The sequence below is a fragment of the Channa argus genome, chromosome 13 (assembly GCF_033026475.1).
Source record: "Channa argus isolate prfri chromosome 13, Channa argus male v1.0, whole genome shotgun sequence".
Lineage (NCBI taxonomy): Eukaryota > Metazoa > Chordata > Actinopteri > Anabantiformes > Channidae > Channa > Channa argus.
Window position 1 is genome coordinate 7810932 of NC_090209.1, and position 21780 is coordinate 7832711.

The following is a 21780-nucleotide window of genomic DNA, read 5'->3' on the forward strand; positions in this document are numbered from 1 at the left end:
TTTATTAAAGTACAATTAAAAGGTACTAATTTTATTTTTTGTTTTTACAATAAAACAATTCAGATGGAGATTTTGTCCTTTTGAATCTATCTTAACTCGACAGTTACTTTGCGGATGCAGAATCTTACTTGAACAAATACAGCATAATCATCTAATAAATTAATACACGGATCAGGCATAACATTATGATCACCTGTGCAATTTAATGGCATCCAATACCAGCATATTTAAAATGAACGAGGTGCCCAAAACTTTAAAACCACTTGTTCTTACAATGCACTCTAGTACGACTCCACTGCCCGATTTGGCCTCAATCATAAACACATAGTAGAATTGTAACCTTTCTGACAGTTTCACCCAAAAAAGTATGACATTCTAAAAGTAGAATTCATTCATTCAGAGCCACTGTATTGTTTTGCAATAAATTGCAAAGGTGTCATAATGTTATGCCTGATCGGTGTATAATACTATCACCTATCAGTACATAAAGAGGACAGCTGATCAGGGGTTTAAGAGACCCTTGATCTTTTTATTTATTTATTTGTTTTTGCCGTAATTATTTCAGATACTTCTTGCTTTACCTTGAGTAGCATTTTTTAAGGCAAGTTTGTACTTATCGCTTGAATATTGTGTGTCTGTGTGTGTGAGTGTGAGTGTGTGTGTGTGTCTGTGTCTGTGTCTGTGTGTGTCATCGATTGTCTACGGTTTCCGGAACGTATTGAAATATTGCTGTTCACACCCATAAGGGAAATGAGATACTGTTCTGCTTACGAAGCATGATAGAATTCCAACAACATCTCTTTGTAATTGTTGATTAGTGAACAACTACGTCTGGAAATTTCATTTGGACACTATAAATGACAGAAATGCAGATATGTCAAACACTGGATGGGTGTGATCCCAGTCTTGCCGCTTCCAGCAGAAGGGCCATCTTGCTCAAACCCATCCACATCCACTGTCAAGCAGCTCGGGCGGGGGTGCTAGGGTTTGTCTGTGTGCGTCTGAAGGGTTTCCGATTGGAGATGCCGACAGAAAGGGCAGTTTCGAGGAAGTGACGGACTCGTTACATCGGACTGGTCAGAGGAAGTTTACTCGTTGTTGGTGCGGTGCTGCTGAACGAAACTTTTCCCCTTGAGTGCCAGCGGCACCGTGGATCAGAACGGACGGATCCACCGGCGCTGGGGGCTTTTGTTTCCTCGCCACAGCAGCAGTTCTGAGGAATAATTTGGGATTGGAAGAAGCAGTGGATCGCAGAGGATTTTCACTCCCCGCGGTCAAACCCCCTCTTTCCCCACTCTTCCCCGCGCCTCCTCCGTATTTTTCAGGGATCCGCGATGGGGAAGGAGCAGGAGCTCCTCGAAGCGGCGCGCACTGGCAACCTGGCCGCTGTAGAGAAGCTACTATCTGGTAGGCGAATATCGGCTGGCACCGGGAGTGGATCGTCTGGAACCGGGGGAAGCGGCAACAGCGGCGCCTCCTCTCATCCGCTCTCCAGTCTGCTCAGGTAGGCTCTGGAAATGGGAAGAATGAGCGGATACGGCACACAGCTACAAATGTTGTCCCTGTCTTATACTGTGCGACATACTGCGTTACCAGATTGCAATCTAGGAGTCAATATCACTGGGTCGTTACTGAGTCATGTTTTTTTTTTTTACATTGCCAAACAGTCACAGCCTAAACCAGTGCAGCGCAGGAGCTGTGGCATGCTTCTTTGTTAGCGCCCAGCTCAGTGTCCCAGCTCTACTGTAATGTGCAAACGGCTTGGGAGGCAATTATGCTACTAAACTAAAGACATCTGCAACAAAACAACCCATGGTCTCTTTTAAACTGGTCCATATGTATTATTAATAGCTCTCATACAGTCTAGACCTGAACCCCCTTTGGTGACGTTGGTGTTGAAAGCATGTTGTTGCAACCAGCTTCCCAGTTTTAAACAGCATCATTGTTCAGTTTGGAAATCTTTTTAAGAGCCCAAAGCATAACATTAATTTTCTTCAGTTATGGAGCCGTAACAGTAGTGGATTTTATGTGGGTCAGTGGTAACCGTAGGAAGCCCTAGGTGAGGTAAGCATTACATGTGAATTGTGACATTTCTAAAACACACCATACAAGGTTAAAAAGAAATGAGGTGCTCTGTCAGGGTTTTTGGTTGTCACCAGTACTTTGATCCTGCCAACTTTTCCTCCATTAGTTAAGAGTTCTGATTTTGAAATCAGAATGCAAAGTGCAGTCAGTGTACTGTGCCTGTCACCCTTGTCCACATGGCATCTGTTCACATACTGTGTGTTGATGCTCAGATTAAAATGAGGATTTACACAACAGGATGCTTTTGCCTAAAATGGGAGAGTCTCTACAGCCCTTGGTGACTGATTTTGATATCCAAGATTGCATCAAATTCCTCTACAATAAGAAGAAGCAGCTTAGCCAGCCCTTCATCTACAGTATTATACTTCTAATGTTGTGCAGACACAAATAACTACTTAACTAATAATGAATAACAAATGAAATATAGATCTGATAAATTCAGAGTTTTATTTTGTTTAGCAGCACTTGTCTGAATATATCCTTACAACAACAGGTCAGTTGGAATTTCCCAGGGCTGAAATAAATTGTTGTCCATAGTGGAGATGATACGTGTGCTAAATTCAAAATTTTGAATTAAAGAACAGTCTTTTTATGTGTGTATGGGCATCTACTCTGCTTGAGAGCCTAGTGATAAGAGTGGAATGCAACTAGTAAACGTAAGACGAGACACAATGGCAGGTCATGTGCTGCATGTCAAAAGCCCCCCTCACTTGTAATGCTGAGCACATGCAGATGAACGTCTGTCATTCAAAGCATGATACTGCTCCTCTGGGAGCTCGGTGCCAGCTACCTTCCTCTGAGGGGCAAGTGTTACTGCGAAGCTCGAGGTGATGCATCACTGCGTTACTTAGTGCAGACTGCACAATGTACTCAAGGTAATTACATTAAACCCTTCTAATCGGAAATCCAATTCAGAGATGTCATGCAGTCAAAGCTTGTTCTGGCTCTGCCTCACAAAACTGTGGGCAGACTGAAGAGCCCATTGTGTCATCCATTCTGACTTAAGCAATCAATGTTTGGCAATGATATCTCTAGAAAATTATTAGATGGTCTTTGCAGGAAATGAATGATGTAGCAGTGTGTAGACTTTCAAAGCATGTTGTCTGTGGCATCCTGAGTGTCTCAGACAGATTCAGAATATAAGAAGTTGTAAGATTATTGACTGTAGAGCAGCCGGTGGGAGTGCTGCTTTTGTGTATGACATTTGATTTAGCTTGCAAAATGAAAACGTCAATACCCTTAACAGGCTCACAATGAATTTCTACAGTGTGTGCGTGTGTGTGTGTGTGTGTGTGTGTGTACTTCTTTTACCCAAATCCCTTCATAACTTATTCATCATCCTTTGTAAGAATGTGTTGGCCTGTAATCCCGTCAGAGGAGATTGGATCTGTAGGGAGGACAGCTTTCCTTAGTAAATTTTAGCCTTTGTTTGTTGTAATGTCAATGTGTAGAAATGCTTTTGTGTTATGCACACTCCTCCTCTACCCTACTTTATTATACGCACCATAACTTCTACTATAAAAAAAACTTCTTTGTGCACATTTAATTCATTTAAATAGACTTGTGTCTGCTTCTGTGCTCTTTATAGCAGAATATCAACCCTTATGCAAATTATATATTCAATAATAAATACCTATTTTTTGTATACAATGGAACCACAGGACAGACAGATGAATAATATAGTCTAATTGTATTCATTACTATTCTTACCATTCCGGTCTTGTGTGTGTTTCCATTAGATTTTTGGCGTTCTTGCTCTGGAATGGGTCGCATGTCAAGACTTGCTGTGTTTTTGTTACCAGGCAGTTCTACAGCTCTGCTCTGTGGAATGTGTGCTTTCCCAGGAGGCTGCATCCCAGAGGTTGCCATAGAATAGGCATTGACCCCGGCATGTTTAACACTGCCGCCGCCCCTAACATTTGTTCCAGGGCGCTCCATTAACACCTAAATGAGAGGGGATGGGCTTCTTTGAACTGTGAGGTCATGCTGTAATCTTCATATTGCCAGAGTGTTAGTGTCACTAATAGTTTGGTTGATACATAACCAAGCTTGACAAACCAATTCTTATCAAGATGGCTTCTTTCTTATTTTGGGGACCTACATTTGCTGTGTGGGCCGTGGTACTGTCGTTTTTGTTAGGGCCCCATGACCTGTGTTGATCCCAGCGGTTTACAGGGATAGTTCTTGACTAGCACTTCCTGGCCCGGGTTGTCCAAATACAGGCAGCTGCTGTGGTCAGACCGGAGGTAAGGCAAGTGTCTGGCAGAGAGAGAGCCTGCCCACTGAGGGGAAATTAACAGAGGAATGCATGGAGTTCTGGACAGACGCTCTAAGAGCTTAGCCAGATGAGGGCTCATCTCCCAGCTTCACTGCCACGTCTTTTTTTTCCCCCTCTGACATGATGGCCTTTCATATTCATATCAGTCTCTAAGAAACATGCTTTGGCTTTTCTATACTTTTTAGTTGTAGAAGGAAAATAGAGCTGTCATTTGGATAGAATTAGACAACCTATTAAAGAAGCCCAGTCATTTAAGTTAGTGTTTCCAAAGATTGAAACAAGTGGGGCTTTTACAACATTTAGTGATAAAGATCCCAGAAGGCTTGAGAAATATATTTCTCTGTTACATGTTCTAAATACCAGCAAGGATGGCCTTTCTGTCAACGTGATGACTTGGTTAGCATTTTAAGAGGCTTGGGCACAACTCCAGATCATTCCATCCCATTACATCCACAATTTTGGATTGTCCCAAGCAGACCCATGCTGTCAGATGGGTGCTGGCTGAGAAAATATAACTAGCCCATACTGTCCTTTTTAGATACAAAAGTCCCTGTTGCCTCTGTGATTAGGGTCTGTGTGGGTGTTGAAATCACTGAGTGTGAAGGTGCATTGTAGGACTGTAGAATTGTCTGCAGATGACAGGCTCAGTTCCTTTATCTGTGTGTTGCAGTAGCTGTCAGTTTGTGCAAACCGTCTCTCTGCATGTGCAGGCAGTGTTAACAAGGCAGTTTCTATCACCTTTACAGCAATGACAGGAGCCTCAGATCATTCCTGGGCAGCTAAAAGGTGGCAAAACAGAAGGTTTGGCAGCCACATTTCATCAACAGTTGACCTCTGAACTGAAAGTAACTGTAGCTGGTTCACCCCAGGAGGGAGTGTTGGTAGCTGGGAAATCTAACACCAATGTGTTAGCATTCCTGGAGCATGTGAAGTTTGGGATGTTCTGCTCCGTGCCTTATGTTTACAGCCCGTGTTTGTGTAGTCTGTGAAAGCAGGCAGAAAGGTACTTACTGGCAGTGATGAATTCCGTGTGTGTGTGTGTGTGTGTGTGAGAAGAGCAAAAAAACACAAATATAGCATCATATCTTGGATTAAGAGCTAGAGTTTATTTCCAAATTCAACTTAATTTCCAACTGGGAAAAAAGCATATTTAAAGAGGAAAAAGAAACTTTTAATAGACAGTTTGTTTATATACCATAATTTCCAGTACATTCCTGTACCTGACCTAATAATGTAGTCAGTGCATCAGAAAGTTGACTGAGCTTACTATGCCCACCTTTATCACACACAGCATCCTCCCTTATTTGAATGTACCCACACTACATAGTTACAGTAAGTGTCCAAGTGGTTCTGAGTAGTGGCCCATACAGCATGTACTCAAACACACATGCATGTGCACATTGCATCAAAACAAATCCCATCTAGTGATTGATCATGTGAACTAAATGTCATAGGAATAATAATCTTATTACACCTGCTGATTAGTTTTCTTTAAACAATCTTAAGTTTTTCAACTGAACCCAATGGTTTTACTACATATTCCACATCTTTACCCCTCTTAATAAAATACATGCATTTTTAATATCTGTCCTTGTGCTTTTTAAACATAAATATTTGTCAGTTGTTTCTTTTAACAAATGATTTATTCGGGCCAACATTTTAATCAATCTGGAAGCTTTACCTTAACATAATGGCGGTAGGATAAAAATAGCTTTCATCAAAGTGGGTCAGGGGTTTCTTCTTTAATGCAAGGTTGTCTAGAAGTTGTATGACATAGAAAATATGTCTTGTACAGATGTCAAGCAATAATAATAATGATGCAAATAGCAATGTTAATAAATAGTAGTGTCGTTTTGTTCCATGTTTTCTCTGTCACAGTTCCCTCGTCTCTGTGCTCCCTGTAGTAAAAGAGACTGAACATAGCAGACTAGTGTGTGCTTGTTTGCCTAAACTCACTTTCACCCCCATCAAAGAAAACCTTATAATAACAAATGAACAAATGGAAGATAAGGCGGCTGAGGTCAGGTTTTGAGTCCATTTATAGGAAGAGCTCTGCGGGTCACCAGAGGAGTTAGGCCCACTGTCTCCCCCTGTGCCGGTTTATGTGTGTGAACTAGATGCTAGCAGCCTCCCGACCAGGACATTTTTTGTCCATCTGGTTTTGCTGGCTTCCTTTCTCTTCTGCTCTGCTGCTCTGAGCAGTCTCACTGCCCACCTGCTGGGCTCACGCCAAACTCCACTTCACCTCCAGACTTCACACATGTTGCACTTGGAGCCAAAGTAATGGCACTGATCCCTGTGGAAACAAAAAAATAATAATTAGCCCAGATCTTTCAAAATTCCCTTTTGTGTGATTATTTGAGCTAAGTCACTTAACTAAGAATAGTTCTTCTGCCATTACTACTGCATAATAATTGAAACTAAGTGTTCTGGATTGGATTGGCCTTAGCATGAATAAGCATCTTGGTAACAGACTGTTACTGTAAAGCACGCCTGTTTTCATGTTTACACATACAGCATATCATCATTTAGGTGTGAAGTGTTGCCTTGCTTGTTTTAGATAAATACTTTATTACCATACTGTGTGAGGAAAACAAGACGCATTCAACACAACTAGATGAAACAAAATGTGAATGCTACGTATTTCCAGGAGTGGGTTGTCAACATGTAAAATAAATGTCCCTTTAATCAGCAGGACTTCAGTTTGAGACTGAACATCAGCTGTGCGTCTGCAGTGGAATCAATGGGGGAAACATTCTTCTCGTAAATCGGATTCTCCCTAAACGTTCATTCCATCTTTTCAGTCGGCTACACTGTTTTTCATGCTCATCATTTTGATTCGGTGTGAACCCACTGGTCTGTTCTGATCACACACTGTGGGCATGCACAGTTTATTCACACCTCCTGCTGCAACACAGTTGCTCTGTGAAATGCTCACTATGGTGCATTTACGGGCCATGAAAACTCAATCAGGCTTTTCTTAAGGCTGTGCATTACAACTGACTCTGCAAAGGAGCTACTGTATCTTTTTCACTGCACCATCACCAGTAACTTGTTCCAGTATCCTTTCTGAAATTTTTATTTTTACAAAGTTCCTATTTAAGGCTTCCAGTTTGATCATTTGATTTGGTTCCCCCCCACATCTTTAATCTAGCTCCATCATCAGATGCAAGTTGCACTGTATCAGCTCACATTCCCATCATCCTCAGTTGCACTTAGAGATCAGTTTGAATTAACATGTGTTACCACACTATCGCACTTGCGTAAGAAAGAAAAACACTGTAAACATTATAACTGACCAATGACGTATATTAGAATTGTCAAATCATACATGTTTTAATGCCTCTTCAGAACTATAAAGTATATGTGTTGTCCCTCAATCCAATCTGTGTCAGTCTTCACAATGAGCGTGTACTACATTGCTGCCCATAAAGTTGGACTAAATGTATTTTTTGACACATTCCTCTGTTTTAATTGTGTTTTAATTCTCTCTATGATATGTTTGGAAGAGATTGATCGATAACGTTTTGAGAAGATATACACTTCATCTATCAAGAATAAATCACAGTGTCACAATAATACTTTTTTTCTGTCATAGGTTTTTCATCAACATCTTTGACACATAATTAAGCTCATTAACTTGGGGACCATTGTGTCTTAGCAGGCCGGCAGGACTCTTGTAGGTATTGCTGAGGGGAATATGCTCAGCTTGCCTGTTTGGCAGTGGGGCATCTGGTTTCAGCACCCGCCAGCAGCATGCATAATTAAACCCAATTTTACTGACGGTGGCTGACAAGCGCCAGTCACTTCTGGGCTCAGCGCCCTGGGCTAGAATAATCCCTGGCAGTGTGGTCACACTGCTAATAAGCTGCAGGACAAATCTGTTTATCTGACACCAGGTTCACACTCACCTGAGATAATATTTGCTTACAATCACTTCTTCCTCTTCCCCCAGGGCTCCAAAAAAAAAACATAATGTACATTATGACATTTGATTCATGTCTGCTTGATATGGGTAAAATATAATTATATATTATATATATATATATATATATATATATATATAATTAATCAGTAGGAATGGGATTTAATTGAACTGATGGAAACATTCAAGTGCATCAACTAATTGAGTTGGAATGAGAATTAATGCTATGTTTGTGAAGCAAAGTTAAACAGTTAAAATGCTAAAAACCTAAGCCTGGTGTGGTCTTTTTGGTGCATTAGTAATCCAGCTTCATGACATTTGAACATCAGCAAAAGTGACAACTCATGATCAAGCCTTGATATTTTGCTAATGATCACATGTTTAACTGCCTTCAGTGTATATGACTAATGTCAGCATCATCAGAATAGTAACATTGTCACAATAATGCAGAGAATATATGAAAGAGAGAAAACTTTATCCTTCGTCCTTTCACACTATCCAGGCTTTTTACAACCCCCCAGAATCTCTTTCAAACTTCAGCTTCATCCCGCTGATATTCCCTCAGGGAAATTAAGGATTAGCTCAGGCTTTCAAATAGGAATTCCTCAGCCAGTTCCCATGAATGTGCCCCCTCCCAAACCAAATCAACTCTGTTTTGCCTGTTGCCCTGCTATGCGCCTAAGCCCCGGTCCTCAGTCAGGTTGGTTGTGAGCCATAGTAAGAGGATGAAGTGGATTGCTGAGCACCACTCTGACTCATGCCCCTGAGTGCCGTGCTGCCAAAATGCTTCGGGGACGTAACACTTGGACTCCGCTTAAAGCTGCTGCTACTGGCAGCACTGCTTATAGAAAAATTAAATACTAAAAAAATGTAGTGAGCAGAGCAAACATCTTCATTTAATCAGCATGAAGACGTTTTGCAAAGGATTCATTAACATATATCCCTGAGCAGAGCTACAACATTGTGGAAACAGAAAGTGATATATAATACTGTGGCTTGTGGTGCATTATGTCCCTGCTGAGTTTTCTTTGGTCATGTGAGTGATGTGACACAATGTTTGTTTTTCTGAGTGGCATATTTAGAACATCTGGCAGTGACACATCAGAAGAGGACCAGTGTGCGAAGGCATCATAAATGTTACCCTTTATTCTTAGATTGTTTTCTGTGAATGACTCTGAATGTGAAATGACCTTTGCAATATGTCTCATGATACATCTGACATAATAGTTTTGCACAGCTCACTGTCACAATTCTGCTCTCCGATGTGTTCTTCCTATAATACAAAGCAGGTTCATATGTCTATGGTTATTCTTTCAAGCACGGAGTAAATGTCCTGTTAATTATGCGCTCAAACCCATGACATGCCTTCTTGCTTCACTCTGGTAATCATTACTGCCCTGTGCCCGATTCTGTTAAATCCTCCAGTCATACTTGTGGCTCTGCTCATATTTATCTTCATTTGTTTATGGGGTTTCGGATGTAAGCTCTTACATAACTGTTTTATCTAGGACAGCAACTAGAGGTCTGTTTCTGTCTCCGTTCTCCCTTTTGATGTGTTCAGTGGCTACACAGTGATGCTGTTCTCTCTCCTGCAAACTTGGGCACTAGTTCTGGGGGCACAGAGAGGAAGCGTGTGGTAATCATAACTCACACATTTTCTCCCATTTTGATCCGCAGAAATGTATGAGTCTCCAGCATTTCCTGCCACCTTACTTTCCCTCTCTAGTATTTCCTCCGTGCACACCCTGCTTTTTGATGTCCCGTGTCTTCATGGCTGCCTGACTTGGTGAGATGAGATCAAGAAGGCCTGCTGGTAGAAATAAACACTCTTAGGTTATGACTAGTAGAGTGGTGCATCTCTGTGTGCTCTGTCAGGCCCATTGTTCTGCGAGCTACGAAGCTCTCCAAGATACTTATTTAATGAGATGGCTCTGACTGTGTAATTGCAGGCTGCTCTGAGTGCTATTATGGGAGATGTATTTTAAGGGGGCAAAACAGCCATTACAGCAACAAAATCGAGCCGAGTGTGGAGCAAAGTTGCACTAAAGCTGATATAAGATGGCTGAGCGTCCTGCTGCCTCTCCCTCTACACGCTGGTTAAATCATGGATCAATCCATGTTGTGTCTGTGAGTGAGCTTCACCGCAGGAGTGACTTTTTTTTTTTTACTTCAAGAAGCTTTGCTTCCTGGTAGAGTTCTATCCAAAGGCTTTTTACATAGGATTTAGTTGCTTGCATCAAGAATTCGGTAATAATTCATAAAGCTATCAAACTGTCAAATCAGTAGCTTGCATTGGTTTTTTTGATAGTTATCTATAATATAGCAAAAGCTAAATGAATATTTAAAAAAGCAAATACAGAAGAAGATTGTATTTTTTTAAAATGTTCCATTCATGACTGATCCTCTGTAAGGCCCAAATGTTTTGCTCCCATTCTCTTTCTGTATGGCAGATGACGCTGGCCTTAGATATTTGGTTCACTAGTTGTGGGATTTTCTTCACACATGATTTATTTAGGATGTGTGTGAAGGTCTTTCAGAGAGCCTCATATCTCCGTCGTGGCACTCCTTCTCACCAGACATCCTTCAGCTTCTTAAACTTCTTCCCTCCATCCCTCTGTTTTACCCTCACTACTATTATTCTTTTTTCTCCCACCACAGCGTTCTTTACAAATGAAAAGAAACAAACCAATCTGAGCTGACAGCTGAGTTCAGCTGCAGCGAATGAGATTGCCAGGCTAATGCTGGCCTACCTACACTTTAGCCCTTTGGTACTTATGGCTCCATCCCTGTGCTTTGCTTGTTGTCTCCTACACAGCACAACAAAAGCCTATTCAACTTTAGGATTTCCCCTACAATAAGCAGGCTCGCATTGCATTGTTACTGTTAAACTACACTTTGTAAGCTCATCTTAGCTGCTGCCCATGGTCTCCTGGTTTGATGCAGCTGCTGCTGCTGGCCTTGTGCATTTTTCATTCCTGTCGCCTTACATGTTTTTTTTACTGTAAAAAAAAAAAAAAAAAAGAGAGAGAGAGAGAGTGCATGAAGGTATGTCCCTGTCTGTGCTTATTTTGGGCTGTTTGATGTGAACCGCTGTTAGAGACTGAGGCCCTGAGATAACCATCAGTTACACCCACCATTAAACCCACCATACTGTATAGAGGGATAGAATAGTGTTTGTTTGTTGTGTTTGGTGATTTTACTGTTCTATAGAATCCTAATGACACTCATTTCTATTCTTAACAGCATCTGGAGAGGCCCCAATGTGAATTGTGTGGACAGCACTGGATATACCCCACTCCACCACGCTGCCCTTAATGGACACAGGTAGATTATTTCTAAACACCTCTGGGAATTGGGAGAAATGTCCGTGAAGTACCCTGATTTAGACCCTCTGTTTATGCTTCACATTTAACATGATCTGTCCTCAATAAAGCTAATGATTGGCTGTTGGCTAAGGCCTTGTGTATTTGGTGTGGTTTATACACTATTTGCACGTTTCTGACTTGGTCCATTCATTAAATAATCTGCAGCAAGGTGGTGGAGGCACTGCTACGAAACGAGGCCTTGACCAACATCGCGGACAACAAGGGCTGCTACCCTCTCCACCTGGCCGCATGGAAGGGAGATGAACATATTGTCAGACTCCTAATTCACCAAGGACCCTCACATCCTAAACTCAACGAGCAGGTCGGGAACATCATCTGTTTCGCGTTTGTGTATGTGTATTGCGGTCTACAGGTTTTGGTTAGTTCTGGTTTTGGTCTTTCAGGCCCATTTACTATGCTGGTTACACCTTGAGTTGTGAAATGGTCTTCAATTTCAAGTCTCGAGGTGGGTGTGTCTGCAGCAGACAAATTAGCACCATGTTTTATTTTCTTACCCACCCTTTGAGTGTAAAGACTTTTTCAATTTTTATCTCAACAGACGTAACTTTTCAGTTAACTTGTTGACCCCTAGTAGTTTCATGATTATGGCTCCAAGGTTTTAGACAGCAGCTATAGCTTATTTTTCAACTAAGGAATGAGGCCATTTTTAGTTACAAAATGCACCGTGGACATGTTTTGATGTCATATTCTAGGTCAGCATGGCATGATCTATATAAAAAAAAGATGAATGTCAAAACGAATGTGACCAGAGAGCTTTAATCTCAGTGCATTATGCCAAACTAGTGTGAGAGATGCTTGTTTTTCCCTAACCATTTTAACAGTTTGAACTTATATGTGTGACATTTTATTTGGTTGCTTAGTGCAAAGACAATCTTTAGACTGGCATCATCTTTGGCTTGACTTGTTTGGGCTTAGGAGAAATGTCCCATTATGAGCATCACAAATGTAGTGAAAACCATTCAGTGTCATCCATTAACCAGTGGTGTAAGACGTGCTCAGATCATTTACTTAACTAAAGGTACCACAGTGTACAAATACTTAATTACAATTAATAGCCCTGCATTCAAAATATTAAAGTATTCTTTGAGCTAATACCTGTAATGTAAGTGCTAAAAGTCAGGATGGCTTTTATTTCCGCTACTTTTGGGGACATTACATTGACTAACAATAATTTCCTGGAGACTTATCCTAACCCTAATCATATGCACTACATCTAACCCTTCCCCTTAACCAACCCCACACATACTCTAATCTCAAACCAAGTCAGTGATTTCCTCATGGGGACCAGCATATTGTCCCCACGAGGAAAGCTATGTCCCCACATGTGACTTTGTTGTCAGATTAAGTCCCCATGATAGGAGAAATAGCTCGCAGCAGCAGCTCTGAGGTGAATTTTACTTTTACAAGCTTATAATTTCTCATTTTTAAGTGAAAACCATTAGAAAGGTGATAATTCTTCTATGTGTTTATTATTGAGGTCTTAGTGGGTGGCGGAGTCATACAAGGGTGTTTTTATTAAGATGTGATTGTTATGTTTTTGCCACCATATTTAAAATGAATGACGTGGCCAAAACATTAGAACCACCTATTATTATAAGGGACTCTAGTTTGACTCCATCACCCACCACCCAAGCAATTGAATGAGCTGTATAGTGCCAAAATAAATGCTGTGCCATAAAACCACAACATTTGCCTCTAAAATGTAACAAAGTTAAAAAGTGAAGTAGAATAACTTCAAAATTGTACTTAAGTGCAGTATTTCCGTAAATGTCGGTCTAAATTTACACCACTGCTAACAACAGGTCATTATTCTGCTAAAACTATGAAGTCAAACAAGTATCTCATTTTGTGTCATTTCTCCCTGCCCGTTCATGACCTCTGATTTAATTGTTAACATTAACTTAATTCTCTTTTTTTCTCCTTTCAGTTTAGTTTGACTCATTTGTGATCATCATTTTTTTTTGTTCAATGCTTGTCTGAACCAAAACCATCAGCCTATCTTCTCTTCCTCCCTCCCAGAGCTCTGTAGACCATAAAGAGTTCAAACGCTGTGGGCCCTTTGACCCCTATATTAATTCCAAGGTGTGTACACAGTGCTGCTAAAACATAATTTCCTTTTGAAGTGCTTCTTGCCCTACTGCTGTGTTGGCCTGCTATGCTTGGGTTTGTTTTGTTGCTGCTGCTTGCTGCTGCAGAGAAAAAGGGGAAGCCATTCATTTCATTTTTAATATTCAGTGTTTGCCTGTGATCTCTACATTCAACGAGACCTTATGTTTAACACACAAAGTTACATTGTGTTATAAAATTACCTCCAAGGATAATTTCAACAACACATTAAAAAAATCTTGTACCAGACTTTATCATTAGGGTTATTAATATATTTAGATTATGAATGTTCAGTAAATGTCCTCTGTGGGTTGCAGTGTGATTTCTAATTTTATCTCTGTCAGGTATAATGTGTAGCCTATAGTAGTAGAGGTGTTATAAACTATATAGTCATCAGTAGGAAAAAGGAAATCACACTGCTGATTAAAGCAACACTAATAAAAGTAGTATTAAAATTAACAATGTAAGGTGGAAATCTGAAGTAGCTTTCTTTAATCTTTAATCTTTGATAAAACCTGCTTTCAGCAGACATTATTGCTGGTTTTTGCCCTTGTCCCATTTGACCTAAAGGCGCAAACACAACTGCGTTTGTAGTAACCAAATATTTTTTATATTTTCTCATGAAGCTGAGGGTGTATGCTTTCCTCTGTCACCATTTTACAGTCGAGCATTCTCTCTCTTTTTTTCTTTTTATTTCTCTCTCAACAACCATTGGATGGATAGACATGAAACCTGGTGCAGATACCCATTATGTACACGAGATAAATTCTAATTACATTTGTTATACCCAGATTTTTACAATCTAGTGCTACCAATTTTGAATTGGTCCCATATATACTCACAGAGCTGATGGCATTGGTGTAAGAATTAGAGAATGTTAACGCTTGCATGCTGAACTAAGATGTTAAGTACAGTAAACATTACCTGCTAAACATTTGCACGTTTGCATTGTCATCGTGAGCATGTTGGCATGTCAAGGTTAATGTTTAGTAAGAACAGTCTCATAGAGCTGCTGGCATGGATGCAGACTCTTAGTCTCCTTAAATACTAAATCAATCTGCCGATTGAGAAATGTGTCTACTGCTAATTTCATTTTTCTTGAGAATCAATAAAATAATCCAAATAGTACCTTTTGAGAAGAGTCTGGTCGACATGGCAAAACTGTCTTACTGTCCTAGTTTTTTGCAGCATAGAACATATGTTTTTGGACATTTAAACATCACAGCAAAGGTACATGTCTCAGCTTTTATTTTATTTGAGTAGATTTACATCAGTTTATTAAGAACTGTATGGAAGTATTCCTTTTAACAAGTCATGCTTAGTAGTTCAAACGTAATTGGACAGATATGACATTTAATATTTTCTTCAAACTCCTTTGCAATCTGTGACTTCCTGATGTCATTGACCGACAGATATCAGCAGATGCTTTACATCTTCCCTTGTAGTATTCTCAGAGGCTGTAGTGTGTCTGTAGTGACCGCCAGCTTGTGTGTGTGTTTGTGTGTGTGTGTGTGTGTGTGTGTGTGTGTGTGTGTGTGTGTGTGTGTGTGTGTGGGTGGTGCTCTTTACCTTTAGTCTGGTCTTCAGAAAATGGAATGCAGCTTAACAAGATTGAGAACAGGCCACTGACTTGACCAGTCTGGCGTATTTCACCTCCACACCCTGAAAAGCTCTTTAGTTTCTTGGGTGTGATGCTTAGGGTTGTTGTCCTGCTGAATAATGAGTGGTGTCCAGTGAGTTTTGGTGCGTTTGACTGAATCTGAGCACACAGAACACTCTTGTATAACTTTTAGGGGCAGAGTCACCCCAATGTTTACATATGAGGCAGTTTGCTTTCTGACAAAAGCTGAACTTTTTTTTCTCTCCATACTTTCCTCTTTCAATCATTTTAATACATTTAATGCCACTTACTAGTTACCTGTTTTTACAATGTTTGCAACTGTTGATTATGAAAAAACCATCTCTCTCTCTCTCACTCTCTCTCAGTCTCAGATACTTTCCTCAGACAGAGTTTAAAGTAAAGCCAGGACTAATCCAGAATAGTTGATTTTGGCCTCAGACTGGCTTTCTGGAACACAGAACTATTGCAGATTACTGAACTACAGAGTCCTGAACTAACATGAACAAGACTGATTAAAAACCACCTGTGCTAGCCTGAATTAACCAGACTGAGGTTACTCAGAGAGATAAAATCTTAGAGTGAATCCAAGAGAAACCATGGCAGCAGAAAAACTATGAGAAATCTTTTTAAAGCAAAGTAGTTTTAAGATTTTAAGTAATTCAACAACTTCAGGTAAGAATAGTCAGCCTTATTACCTTACTCGAACCAGATAGATGAGAAAGTGTCTGTTGGTACTCATCATCAGAACTGAAGGACTCACTGTCCATGAAAGACTCAGATTGAATTTCAATACCATAATTTTACATCTGAATGAAATTAAAATGAATATACTGCAAATAGAGCTAGAGAAGAAAATAAAGAAGAGAGGGAGATAAAACTGTTTCACATGTTATATCTAGACATACAGGAAATGAGTGTAATACTTAGTGTCTGAACTCACGTTTACTGTTATTTCTGTAACATGCTACATGATGTAAAAATGGAAATGTATCTGATTACAGCATAAGAATCAAAAGGTAAATGTTACAAAATTGCCTGATTAAAGCAGCATAATGCCATGTATGTAAGTCTTTCTCTAGTCGGTTGCAAATGATGCTCCATCTGGATTGTTGTCTTCTTCAGTAGGAGGATCTGGACATCACTGCTGTTTCCGGTAGTTTTGAGGAACAGCTGATGCAATGATGATAATACAGCAGGTTTGTGTCACAGGTGAAAGCTTGGTTTCCAAAAGTGACACAATTTCCACAGCTTTTCATGCTAACTATGCAAATACTGATTATCTGAGCATTTAACCAGTCAGCCATTAAGCAACTGAGGTAAAATAATAATCCAACTGGGATCAGAATAATAAGCCCTGCTTTTTCTCTGTATCTGTCATTTATGGAGCATGTCTAGAGTATGTACAGTATTCTATCAGGCTTCTTTATGTTTGAGCAGCAGCCTCATTGCATTCAGTTACCCAGCTACATGAGGAGAAGCTGCAGAGCCGGCAGTGTCTCCGGCAGTGTCACCCTCACAGTTAGACCAGTGGGCAGTGTGAACGCGTTGGCCCACGTTGATTGCATTTTCTGCAGACAGAGCTGGAAACCCACCCAGGCCTGCAGATAAAGCTGCACACTATTTTTGAACATTGTGACATTTCCTCTGCAGTAATCTGCTACACATTTCGATTGGAAGGTTCTTGTTCTTTTAACGCAGCTATATATTAGACCCTGAATTTTCTTTTTCAATTGTTGTGTTTGTCTTAACTCCTTTTTCTATTTAGTCTCTTTGATGAATTTAACATTTAACATTTGTGGTCTGGTTATACTATGAATGAGGTCTTAATGTAAACCCCTTTGGGAAAGTTCGGGGCCATTACCAGGTCACGGGCCTGAAAAATTGATGTTTTGTTTTAAATAAATCAAAAACAGGGACACAGTGTGGAGACTCTGGCCCAGGTTGTTGTCATTTTGATGAGGTCATGTGACTGAGTTGGCAGGATGCTTCCTGCCACCCCTCTCATCGTAGTCCAGGACCACAGAGCCATCCCATGGGGAGGAGGATGGGAGGATTTTGGTGTAGCAATCTCTTTAAATCAGCATCAGAGTGCGATTTCCATACCCTGCTTGTCTGTGTGTAAATGGGTGCATTTGCCACTCTCAGTGCTACCCCTCCTCCCAGCCTCTCACATTTGAGCTTGCGTTGATGAGGAGAGGAAGAGGTGGGATGTTGTCGTAGTAATGGTGTTATGGCTTAGTGGTCAGACAGTGGCAGTGAGTGACCTACTAGAGAGATGTGGTGTGTGTGCGGGATGAGTTAAACGGGCACAAAGAGTGTGTGATGAGGCTTTTAGGGGGTCCAGAACTGGAGCTTCAGTGGTCCCTGACAGGGAGAATCACCTTGTCTCGGGTCAAGTTCTCTTTCATTCTGATCCAGGAAACCAACCAGACTAATGTTTATTTTTTACGCTTCTGTGCTCCCTCCAACTGATACTGTGCTCACTAGGTTGGTCACTTTGATGAAGTTTCAAACACCTCAGGGAGACGTAACCACTAACTACAGACTCTGCCCTGGACTGGCTGCACCATCTGAATACAGGAGTTAGACATAATCAGCACATTCAGTTCTACTGAAAAGCATTTTGCTGTCTCTGAAGCTACTGAGTATATAGACAATTTTTATGTCTATAACTATTTTGATGTCCCATTTCGGTCAAAAAGCACCAATTACTTTTTATTCTCTGTAAATCAGCCAGATCAGATAATTGATCAATCTTTTGGCTATAAAATCAGAAAATTGTACAATCAAAAATTTCTTACAGACACATGTTGATGTTTGTGAGTCATTAATTCATATAATTTAAATTACCAAGACAAAGTTCTTCACTTCCTACAACACCCGTTGTTAGGATGACAAAAGGGCCAACTTCAAGACAAATATTTCTTTTTAGATCTAGTTTAATTGAGAAAACAATGTATAATTGAATTAATAGTGAGAATGATTGCTGTAGTTCCAGTGGATGCCTCTGTTGTCAAATGCTATTGTCAAATGATTCATATTTCCATAAAGGCAACGTGTCAAATATAATATACGTTTAGATAAGTGACTCAAATGTAAAGTGAGCTCACACTATCATGTACTGTACATTACTCTGGACAATTCCAAGTAAAATAAAACCGATGTCAAGAAAAGTCAAACCCAGGATGTTTAATAAAAAAATGTTGGCTCAGCGTGGATATACCCTTACAGTTAGACTGGATATGAATCATTTGTCTCGGCCTGGCTTGGTGTTTCAGAGGGATTTTTTTTTTTCTAATGGCAGCAGTAGAAGCAGTCATTTCTTAGGACTTGGTCACCTCATTATCACATGGAGCACAGTTTCCTCTGTTCAGGGCAAAGCACTTGGAGTCTGCCAACATATTCATTTATCCCCTCTGTATGCCACTTCAGTGTCCAGCTCTTCCCCTCATCAGCACATCCTACTCCCTCCCCTCTCTCCCCTTCTGCTCTCTGTTCGTCCTCCCGGGCTTGTTCCAATCTCTGTCGTGCCAAGAAATGCTTGAACAATGTTTTAAAAGCCCTTGAGGGGACACAGTGATATTAGGGGTTCTCTGTTGTCATGTATTCAAATTTTAGTTTCTTCTGTCAGTTGAGCCAATTGTTACTGGAGGAGGGAGCTTCAGAGCAGAGATGGTATCTACTGTAAGATCTGAAAGACTCTAAAGTTATGCAGTTGTTTTTGGAAGGTGTGTTCCATTTAATCAAGTGAAACTTGGGGGGGTTAATCTTTCCTGTAAAAGGGAGGAAAAAGTCTATTCTGCAGTGAGTTACAATCTGTGGCAGGAAGCCAGTTAGACATTCATCTCATTACAGGACTGCAGGGTTTACTCAAGAATGTGTAACAATGTCCAAATAAAAATCCATAAATATCAGCATTTGTATTTTAGCTCCTTTGCTTTAAATGTTAATTCAGATTAAGTACTTACAGGACCTGTTACAAATGTAAAGAAATACTATGGCTATATTCTGATAAATGTTCTGATACATGTCCGAATATGCCAAAAATGTCCCAATATAAAGGGGGGCCTTCCTTCAAATTGTTTGTTTTTCTCTGGCATTTATTAAGTAATTGTTTGCTTATTTTCTGTCAAAGAACTTAAGTTTTCTACAATTAGCAATAACAAAATGGTTTCCAATTTATTATTTTACATCTTTAATTCCCCACAAAGACTCATAGGTGTAGTTTTACAGAGAATGAATGACAACATAGTAAAATACTGTTGGTATAAAAACATATATTGATTAAAGAAAAATGTGTTTTAAATAACAAACTGTTCATACATTACATAAAAACTGAAAAATGCCCATGCAACTATTATGGTAATGCAGAATTGAGGGTGTTTTTATCGCAGCATTTTACTGAGCCAAAATGATGCATTTCACACTCATTGAAAGCATTTGTCTCACTAAAGTAAAATGGTGAATAAACCCTGTGTGTGAGCTGTGATTTGCATGAAGGCACAGAAACCAGTGGGATTTCAGGTTGTTACAGTGGACACGGGTATGCAGTGAATGCGGGCAACCCTTTGGCACGATAGCTGCAACAGCTGCTCAGCCCACCCCCTCCTCCACCACCCACCACTACTACTACCACCACCAGGGGACACGGTGATGTAAACGCTGGCTCCCTCTGCTGCCAGCCGGCTCATCACGTGACAGAGGTCGCTAGTCAAGCCATGTTACCATCTCCCAGCCCCAGGTTGTGAGAATCATAACATCCTCTGTTCTCTTTGTCACTGTGCTTCTCGTTTCACCCCTTGTCAGAATATCCTGCAGTATGAAAACACAACTTAGCTCTAATCTCCGCATGTTCCTGGTTAGTGCAGGCTTTATCATTCAGCAGCAGAGTGGAGATCTAAATCTCGTCGTCTAAATCAGAACAAGGTCTTATGCTGTCAGCTTCACAGTAAAGAGAGGATTTTCATAAAAACATGTACTGTCCAGGAAGTCTTGCCTGTGTCAAATGAATTGTAATCTCTTAGGCTGCTAGTCATTGCTGCCATTTTGTGTAATAGCCTTCAGAGCTTTGTCTTGTTAGTACAGTGGAGATAAGGCTGATCCTGGTCTTTATAGACTGAGATTTCACGCATCTTAGTAATTCTTATATTAGAATATACTAATATAAGAATATAAGTGTTTCACTCAGTCATGCATTAATTTAATATAAGAATGTGTCAGAGTGGGACTTTTTATGCTGCAGGGCTATCAGTCTGCTAAATTTATTTTCAAAAACTGCTGCACATGTGGTTTAGTTCCCCTATGTTGAGGTCATTCTTTATAATACAGTAACTGCTTTAATGAATACATGGCTTCTGTATGGCTTGGCTAAAGCCCATGGCTTTTAGTAAATGATTCAAAACAGATGTTTACACAATTTTTTTAATTTATCATTTAGTGTTGCTGCTGAATAAAACAAGTGTCTCTCAATTCACAAAACATACAAAGATCTCACAGTTTGTGTGGACTAGCAGGACCACATGTGCTCACAGTGGATTTCCACTAAAGACCGAAACGAAAGCTAAAGAGTAGGAGGAAGGAACTAAATATGCTCCTGGTCTGCTTCTTGTGGGACTGTTTTTAAAAAGATTTCTATTTTTTGGTCGTTTGGTGATTTGTGCCTTTATCCGATAGTATTAAGTGAAGAACTGGACAGGGGAATTGGGAGAAGAGAGGAGGTATGCACTGCAACGAAGGTCCCCAAACTGGGATGCTGCAGTGCTGTGCTGTGCTGCAACCTCTCAGCAACCAGGTCATCATTTATACATAGTAGGAGAGAAGATTATGTAGCATAAGAGCATATACATTAAAAACTCCATTCAAAAAATAATCCATGGTAAAAACAACAAGGGATTGAGGTATTACTGCATGAATAACATACGTAGTAGCCTTGCTAGCTTTGTTGGAGGCACGGTTTGATGTCAGACGCCGTGGCTTGTTTTCTCTCTTCGAATCAAGTGGCTGGTCGTCTGTGTTTAATGAAGTGTCATATTGAGCCCCGACCACCAAACTAGCAGGAGGAACACTTGGTGTTAACATAATGATAAGCACAGAGTCCACGTATCTCTTGTTGCATCCCTGTTTAATATTATGAGACAATTTTTTTAGCAATACACACATTTACAACATTTTAGAGCCAGTTGTTTTGGATGCACATGCTGGATTAGCATGGATTACTATTGAAGCAGCAGACCTGCATATTTGAGGAAGTGAATCATGCTGATGTAATCACAGTGTATGTTTGCCTGCTGAAGTCATCCAAACAGTCAGAGTAAATCTCCTAAAGAAAAAACAACCAAAAAAAATCCCCCCCAAAAAAAACGGCTGTGACAAATGTTTG

General features: G+C 40.3%; 1 protein-coding gene across 14 annotated transcripts in view; it reads left to right on the top strand.

Annotated features, from left to right (window-relative positions):
- Positions 1–546: 546 nt before the first annotated feature.
- Positions 547–21780, top strand: part of LOC137139903 (ankyrin repeat and SAM domain-containing protein 1A-like) — a 58090-nt gene continuing 36856 nt past the window's right edge. For 5 of the 14 annotated variants that reach the window (XM_067527777.1, XM_067527778.1, XM_067527779.1 and 2 more), the window contains exons 1-4: positions 548–1504; positions 11532–11612; positions 11819–11975; positions 13694–13756. In XM_067527777.1, coding sequence (XP_067383878.1) covers positions 1335–1504; positions 11532–11612; positions 11819–11975; positions 13694–13756 — 471 coding nt within the window. In that variant the 5' untranslated portion in view covers positions 548–1334. Of the gene's footprint in view, positions 1505–11531; positions 11613–11818; positions 11976–13693; positions 13757–21780 lie in introns of all 14 variants that reach the window. The other 9 variants (XM_067527787.1, XM_067527789.1, XM_067527786.1 and 6 more) reach the window with 6 other exon arrangements.